This window comes from Heptranchias perlo, chromosome 16 (assembly GCF_035084215.1).
Source record: "Heptranchias perlo isolate sHepPer1 chromosome 16, sHepPer1.hap1, whole genome shotgun sequence".
Classification (NCBI taxonomy): domain Eukaryota; kingdom Metazoa; phylum Chordata; class Chondrichthyes; order Hexanchiformes; family Hexanchidae; genus Heptranchias; species Heptranchias perlo.
Window position 1 is genome coordinate 14,831,703 of NC_090340.1, and position 9,109 is coordinate 14,840,811.

The following is a 9,109-nucleotide window of genomic DNA, read 5'->3' on the forward strand; positions in this document are numbered from 1 at the left end:
ACAGCATCAATATCATTAGACTCACAGGCACACCACATCACCAATATTATTAGATTCATAGACACTCTCACCAAAGCATCTATTTTATTAGACTCACAGACACTTATCACTGTATCAAATCATTGGATTAAGAGCCACACTCCCACTGCATCAATAGCAAACTATTATTACATTCGAAGAATGTTCTTCAATTATATCCTCTCATTGTAATCGACAATAATTATAAAAGTATTCTTACACTAAATCAGTGTTGGACTAAGACAAACTTTCCCCAGTGCTAAATAAATATGCCAACATCTCAGGATGTCAAAAATAGTAGGATGCAAAACTTATATTTCGGTTCTCACGTTCATTCGTCGGTACTCCATTACTCATGATTATTGTGTATGTGTTATTGTGTTCTTTATCTTTTTTATATTAAGAGGCAACCGATGACCTAAGTCATAAGCGATATCGCACTGGTGGGTTTGCAATGCGCCCAGTGTGGAGTGACATTGAAACAAAGATACCGCTCTTAGATATACGAATATCTGAGTGAAACTCCTCAGTCTGCACTCTCTTCAAACCTAATGCCCCATTGCACATTTTCTCACTGAATTAAGATACAACTTAAGGAACCCATACACATTAGAAGACGCCAGCTCAGATTGCTAGTCTCTGTTGTGTTATATGGGGGGTAATTTTAACCCCCAAGAACGGGTTGGGTGTGGGTGGGAAGTTAAAAATAGTTGTTTTTTGGGCCGTGACCGCAAAATTTTCTGACTTTGTATTCCCATTGGGAAGCCTGTAATTGTATGTGCCCACATTAAACCCGGAAGTGGAGCCTGGTTGCGGTCACGACCCAAAAAATCGACTATTTTCAACACCCAAGCGCCCCCAACCCACCCGTTCTTGGGGGTTAAAATTACCCACCATGGTCTTAGTTCCAGTCGCAGTTGAAACGCTAAAAGTGGCCTGGGCGTCCACGGAGAGGAAGAGGACAATTAGCATGAATTCCTGCTTCTGATCATTATCCAGAAGCCGCTGCGGGAAAATTCCAGTCTGATGAGGACGGACTAGGACTGGACCATGAGATGCCCGTCCACACTAATTCTCTGGATTCACAGGTGAACGTTGGCCACGTGGGGGGAAAGGTATGGAGGGCTGTGAAGGCTGTGGACATCCCTTGAGAAGGTAACAAAAGAGGAGAACCTCGCAAAGCCACACTAAAGCAATTCACTCTGATAGGTATGTATAACGGATTAAAGAACAGTTCGAGAAAACTGAACCCGCAGCTTTTACAGATGTTAATGCAATATTAACAAAATCACTCGGGAAGTGGCGCCTGCGATAGGAATTCTTCAACCCTACATAGAAACCTAAGAAGAGACAAGACAGAAGTTGCATTTGTATAGCACCTTTTACGACCACAGGACGTTCCAACGAGCTTCACAATCATTGAAGTACCTTTGAAGTGTAGCCATTAAGGTAATGTGGGGTAAAGCAGCAGCAAATTTGTGCATGGCAAAGTCCCACAAATAGCAATGACCAAATAATCGGTTTTACTTAAGTGGATGGAGGGATAAAAATTGGCCAGGACACCGGGGAAACTCCCCTGCTCCTCTTCGAAATAGAGTCATGGGATCTTTTATGTCCACCCGAGAGGGCAGACGGGCCTCGGTTTAAGGTCTTGTCAGAAAGTCGGTACCTCTGACAGAGCAGCACTCACTCAGTGCTGCGCTGAAATATTAGCCTAGATTTGTGCTCAAGTCTCTGGAGTGAGAACTTGAACGCACAACTTTTTGACACAGAACAAGGAGCTGCCACTGAGCCAAGCATCAAAATTACATCCTATGTTCAGCGTTTACTATTGAATTAACCTGCAACAAACTGAATTAAATATGAAAATTATTGTGTTATAGGTATCGGTTTTCCATGTTGTCTGCAATTTGGTACCAAAGCGTTTTAATCAGTAATTTTAAATTACATAAGAAACAGCTGACTAAAGCACATTTCTCATCTCCATACCGCCAATCTTATCTGTGAATATGCTTTGAAGGTGATTTCATGAATTAATAAATCATTCTCTTACCTTCAATGGAAGATATTTTTACGTGGTCCACAATAATAGCCGTCAGTGCAAGAATTACCAAAAAAGCCATGAGAAGCCGAACAATCATGAGGAGCGAGATGCTGAAACCGTGACCTACGGTGTAGGATTAGAATCAAGATACAATACTGATATAAGTATTATCGATTGGTTCATACAGAGGAATGGGGTCGCAGCAATCGGCTAAAATCCCGATTCAATTATCCGCAATGTGATTATTAAAGTAAGAGCGGCACTGAGTAGTAAAGGAAATCAACGGACGATGTTTTATTGATTATTGTCTGGCGAGGCTAAGAGTTGTTAATAAAATGATACATTGAACCGGCTGCACTGTAGCCAGGTTTCGGGCACAGTTTAATGGAGGTTTCTGAGACAGGTCCTAATTGAACACGCAGTGGAGAGGTGTGGGTTACAAGTTGGACAGAGGGTTAATTTCACAATTTTGCACTAGAAGTAACAGAAAGGGGGATCAGGATCGAAACTGCATTGGGAGAAGCCCGAGATCAGCCAACTTGACTGCAGCTCCTGGTAACAGTTTTCATGCAGGGAAAGCCAGCAATGGTAAAGAATAAAACAATTTTGACGTGGAAACAAAAAAAGTGAAAAAATATTAATCGAAAGCAGGAGAGGAAATACAATCGGATACAAAAGATTAACTCCTGTTTATATTTTTTATACGGCAAATAGAAGAATTTGAAGACAAATAGCGTGCAATTGAGAATATTTGTGCGGCGGACGATATAACCCGGGTTCACAACACATCGGGTTCAATTATATTATATATTAAAACGAGAACGTTATGTTTTCGTTGATAATTCCCATTAACTATCTTCATGATTATAAATAGGAACAAACTCTACCATGTAGCTCATTGCGAATTTGACAGTAGCTAGACTGTTGGCCTCGTACCTGGGTTAGATTTAGTATAGGTGATAACAGCTGGAGTCTCAAGTGAGACATGAGATACCGAGCAGGTATATTTGGCGCCGCTCGAGACAGGCTGCGTCTCTTCCAAAGTGCTGGAAACTTCATACAGCCCCTCAGTGTTCTGCCGTTTAATGGTGTGTATTCCTGTTGCAGTTTCAACGCCATTTTTATACCAAGTGAGGGTGAAGTTCTCCGGATAAAACTCAGCCGTTTCACACATAAGAATCAGAGACGCAGATGAATTCCCTTCAGCTGTCATAGAGACAATAATCAGTGGAGTTGGGGCAGCTGCGGAACAGAAAATGAGCAAAATCGAGTTACTGTGCACCATTGGGAGAAATTAAATATGATTCTGATTTACCTTCCGTCCATTTTATTTTAACAGCAACATTCCAAAGCACAGCCTCCTGTCGCTTTCATTTTAGGCACATCATCTACACACACCTCATCCATTTCTCTCATCGCCGCCGGCAACTGTTCTATTTTACCTGCGCTCTCGAGTCCAAGACATTGAGATATTCAACAGACACGTCGAACGATTGTTAATCAATGTCTGCGTCTCATAACCCAAATAATTAAATAAATAAATCTTGGGGGTAAGATGCCATACCAAGTCCCTCCATGTTTGGTACTCACAGATAGACAGTGACGATTAAGCTGCACATTGTCGATGATAAAACGAGGGTATTAGTAGGTATCGGACAGATCTCACAGCCGAGGCATGAAATTGGTGAAAGAAACTATATTCGTTTGAACCTCTGGCGGTTTCAGCAACACAGTTCCTGTGTATTATTGTATTTATTGGAGATTAGTGAGGTGACAACGTTGTGAATTCCAAGCTCCAGTTTGTTGAGTGAACCCGTTAATCAACAGTTAGTTGCACGCTGGCTTTCAAATCCGTGACGCTAACGAATTATATGAGAATAAATTTCGGGAAGAGACAGCGGTGGGGGCAAACAGAGCTTCCAATTATATTCTCTGGAGATTAGAAGAATGAGAGGTGATCTCATTGAAAAATAGAAGATTCTAAGAGGGCTTGATCGGGTAGATGCTGAGAAGATGTTTCCCCTGGCTGGAGAGTCTAGAACTAGGGGACATAGTCTCAGGTTAAGGGATCGGACATTTAGGACTGAGATGAGGAGGAATTTCTTCACTCAGAGTGTACTGAATATTTGGAATTCTCTACCCCAGAGAGCTGTGGATGTTCAGTCGTTGAATATATTCAAGGCTGAGATAGATAGATTTTTAGACTCTGAGGGAATCAAGGGATATGGGGATAAGGCGGGAAAGTGGAGTTGAGGTCGAAGATCATCCATGAACTTATTGAATGGTGGAGCAGGCTCGAGGCACCATATGGCCTACCCTTGCTCCTATTTCGTATGTTCTTATGTTCCTTTGTTCAAACTGGACTAAGCGGCCTGTATATGGTGGTTAAGGCTCATTAATATAAATAATGTTCAGTCAGTTATATGCTTCCAATTTGTTCCTAACTTCCGCTATCAGACATCTGGTGTATAGATTGTATTTGGAGTTATAGTCTATCTGGTTACTATTGATCATTTTTGCAGCACTCTGCGTATGAAGGGTTACATTTTATGTCTAATTAGTATTTCTATACAGAGAACACGAACATACAACTTAACTTTCTCGCGAAATGTAATAATATAAAACATTATACTGTCAAAATTTGTACAATAAAACAATTTTAAAACATCCCCGTTTGTTGCGTTGGATATATTTGCGATAGTCCAGTTCTCCAGTGTTTCACACTCACCATGCACAATTAGATGTGATCCGGTTCCATTCCCTCGAACTATACCCTGACGCATCACTGCGCAGTGATAGATTCCAGAATCTTGGAAAGTCGCGCTCAGCAACTGAAAGAAACCGCTCGCTTTACTTTTCAGACCGAATCGTTTTCTGTCATCGGCACTTGTGCGCAGGTATTCATTCTCGCCCTGTTTCCACCAATGCACTCTTACCCAGGAATGGTCTTGAGAGATGGGGAATATGCAGTAGAAGGTGATGTTTCCCCCTCTGGATACAGCCGCTTGTTCGGGCGCTTGAGTCACTCTGAATGAAGTGTGGTCCACAGCTACAGAAAACATAGTCAAGTACGGATTAATTTTATTAGATGGGACATGGAGATGGATGAGAGAAAGAAGAATCGATATAGAGGAATTACCGTTCACTAAATTAATATGGAAACTATTTCGGAAGCATTTTATAAATTAAAGTAGCTGCTATATTGAATAAAGAGGTACCTGTGCAAATAATCCACCGAAGAGTCAGGCAAAGAAATGACAAATTCGTCCACATTCTGAGCAATAGATTAAACAGTAACTGCGAGTTTGCAACTGTTAAGAATGGTTTGCGGTTTGTTTCCTATGAAATACGTCGCAATGACGTTTGACATCCTGTAACTGCGGCTTTAGAAAATAGGCTTCGTTTGTGAAGTGGGATTTGCTAACTTCTGTACTTCTTCGACTGCTCGAATCATATCTGTCACAGACAACAAAGAGTAAGAGAAACTATTTGATTTTCAAATGCAGAATTTACTAACACTGGCGGAGTCAGTGTTGTTTCCTGATGATTTAAGATGAAGAAATGGAGGTGCGAGTGCGATATTCCTGGGGTGAATTTCGCAAGACGTTGATGCGTACACTGACCATCCTCTGCCAACTACTTTAACGTGACCTAATGGCAAATCCATAAAAAGTGGGTACTAACATCGGTCGTTCATAATCAGCCTTTGAATAATAGGCAGCAATATTTTCTGAGAAACGTTGGTCAGAAAAGGACTGATTGACAGTTATCTGTGTGTGGACTGTTTACTATAAGTTCACACTTCCGTGCACATCCCAGGTGATATTCGACCGATGCTGTGCTTTGTAATGTGTTATACCCCGGAAGACTTGACACAAATCCGAACTGAGTAATGTGAAAGCTGAAAGATCAGTAATCACGTGATCGTGTGCCTTGCCATATGATTGGGCGTGGATGCTGGTGTCGGAAACCGTTCACTGTGACGTACTGAGCTGTTATAACGTCGTTCCATGGGCAGCTGGTTAATGTTGCAAACCGTGAGCCTCTTTGTTATCAATTGTTCATCGTTATATTTCTATAACTTTCCGACGTTCAAAAAGCACATATCGTACGATCTCATTATATAGCTGCAGATGTGTTCTTGAAGTCTAGATATATGTGTAATTTTATTGTCCTGTTATCAGCTCGCGGGTTCTGTCGAGAGCGAATACAATGCATTAATGGTAGCCACGTTAAAGTAGTGCAAATTGGCTTTATAGTGGTTATGTTACTTAGCTGAACACAAATTGGCCGCCTAACGAGTTGCAAGTAAAACACTCAAGACCGAAGAATGTGTTAAACAGTGAATGGTAATATTCTTCCCGCTCGAGGTTCTGGTATATTGCAGGCTTTTTCACCTTTTGAAGCATATCCCCTTCAGAGAAGATATAGCGCAGAATTAAAAAAAACATCTATGCAATTAAAAGTCTCGCATATTGCGCGTGTCCATGAGGACCCCACTTGAACAATGTCGGTAAAACTTCGCAAAAGGCAGCACTCCACAAATTAACACGTCATGCTTCTCTGATTGTTTCAGATAACCAAATTCCATTAAGTTTAGCGGATGGATTTCCTCAGATATGGACAGTAGCGAATGCAACAATAGGAAATATACCCGCCCCCTCACCACAAAACCCAGCAACAACAAAAACAACAATTTGCACATACATTATGCCTCTAACGTGGAAAAAAGACCCAATTCGGTTCACAGAGCAGTGAGAAAAATAGGAGTTAGAGCTAATAAAGGAGATATTAGGAATGAATGTTTTCTGAAAGAGGGAGATTCTAAAGAGGTTTGTAAAGGAGAAGGGGCAGCTGGAGAGATGGACAGGCCTCTTCAGGCAGAAGTCTCGAGTAGCTGATACTCCTCCTGAGGTCTCCACCGTCACAGATGCCATTCATCAGCCAAATCCATTCACTCCACATGATATCAAGAAATGGCTGAGTACACTGGATAGAGCAACACCCCCGCTGTAGTGCTGAAGACCTGCTCCAGAATTAGCCACACGTCCAGCCAAGTGTTCAAATACAGCTACAACGCTGGCATCTACCCAACAAAGTGAAAAATTGCTCAGGTATGTCCTGGCCACTAAAAGCAGGACAAATCCAATCGGGCCATTTACCACCCTATCAGCCTACTCTCAATCATCAGTAAAGTCATGCAAGGTTCATCGATAGTGCTATCAAGTGGCACTTACTCACCAATAACCTGCTTACTGAAGGTCAGGATCACGCAGCTCAAAAACGCATTACAACCTTTGTCCAAACATGCACAAAAGAGCTGAATTCAAGGTGGGAGGTGAGAATGACTGCCCTAAACATTAAGGCAACATTCGACCGAATGTGGCACCAAGGAGCCTTACTTAAAGCAAAATCAATGGAGATCAGCGGGGGGGGGGGGGGGAATTCTCCAGTGGCTGGGGTCAAACCTAGCGCAAAGAAAGATGGTTGTGGGTGTTAGAGATCAATCACCTCAACCCCAAGACAGCACAGCAGGAGTTCCTCAGGGCAGTGTCCAAGGCCCAACCATCTTCAGCTGCATCATTAATGACCTTCCATCAATCATAAGGTCAGAAGTGGGGCTGTTCGTTGATGATTGTACAGTGTTCACTTCCATTCACAATCCCTCAGATAATATAGACTCACAGTCTGGACCTGGGCAACATCCAGGTTTGGGCTGATAAGCTACAAGTAACATTCGCACCACACCAGTGCCAGGCAATGACCATCTCCAACAAGAGAGTCTAACCATCTCACCTTGCCATTCAGTGGCATTACCATCGGCGAATACCCCACCATCAACATCCTGGGGGTCACCATTATAGTCACAAATAGTGTGGCTACAAGAGCAGGTCAGAGTCTCGTTTTACTGCGCGAGTGACTCACCTCCTGACTCCTCAAAGTCTTTCCACCAACTGCAAGGTACAAGTCTGGTGTGTGATGGAATACTCTCCACTTGTCTGGATGTGTGCAGTTCCAACAACACTCAAGAAACTCGACACCATCAAGGACAAAGCAGTCCATTGATTGCCACCCCATTCACCACCTTAATCATGCATTCCCTCCACCACAGATGCACCAGCAGTAAGAACATAAGAAATTGGAGCAGGAGTAGGTCATACAGCCCCTCGAGCCTGCTCCGCCATTCAATAAGATCATGGCTGATGTCCGACCTCAACCCACTTTCCCGCCCGATCGTCATATCTCTTGAATCCCTTAGAGCCCAAAAATATATCGATCTCATTCTTGAATATATTTAACTAGTAAGCATCCACAGCCGTCTGGGGTAGAGAATTCCAAATATTCACAGCCCTCTGGGCAAAGAAATGACTTCGCATCCCAATCCTAAATCCCCGAGCCCTTACCCTGAGATTATGCCCCCTGGTTCTAGACTCTCCAGCAGAGGGAAACAGCCTCTCACCATCTACCCTGTCAAGCCCTCTCAGAATCTTATATTTTCAATGAGATCACCTCTCATTCTTCTAAACTCCAGAGAGTATAGGCCCATTCTTCTCAATCTCTCCTCAAAGGACAAACCTCTCATCCCAGGAATCAATCTAGTGATCGTTCGTTGCACCGCCTGTCAGACAAGTATACCCTTCCCTAGTTAAGGAGACCAAGACTGTACACAGTACTCTAGGTGTGGTCTCATCAAAGTCCTGCACAATTGTCGCAACACTTCCTTACTCTTGCACTGCAAACCCTTGCAATAAAAACCAACGAACCCTTTGCCTTCCTAATTGATTGCTGCACCTGCATGTTAACTTTCTGTGTTTCGTGTACAAGGACACCAAAATCTCTCTGCATATCAACATTTATTAGTTTCTCATCATTTAAAAAATATTCATTTTTCTATTCTTCCTACCAAAGTGAACAACTTCACATTTCCCCGCATTATACTCCATCTGCCACCTTCTTGCCCTTCTCACTTAACCTGTCTACATCCCTTTGCAGACTCTTTGTGTCCTCCTCACAAATTACTCTCCCACCTAGTATTGTATCGTCAGC

General features: G+C 42.6%; 1 protein-coding gene across 1 annotated transcript; it reads right to left on the reverse strand.

Moving 5' to 3' along the window:
• Window positions 1–1,215: 1,215 nt before the first annotated feature.
• Window positions 1,216–5,331, reverse strand: LOC137333400 (H-2 class II histocompatibility antigen, A-S beta chain-like). The gene is made up of 6 exons (XM_067997550.1): window positions 5,281–5,331; window positions 4,999–5,111; window positions 4,791–4,893; window positions 2,999–3,304; window positions 2,072–2,185; window positions 1,216–1,358 (listed from the first exon to the last, which is right to left on the reverse strand). The coding sequence occupies exons 3-6, from the start codon at window positions 4,843–4,845 to the stop codon at window positions 1,216–1,218; spliced, it is 618 nt and encodes a 205-aa protein (XP_067853651.1). The 5' UTR covers window positions 4,846–4,893; window positions 4,999–5,111; window positions 5,281–5,331.
• Between the last annotated feature and the right edge of the window lie 3,778 nt (window positions 5,332–9,109).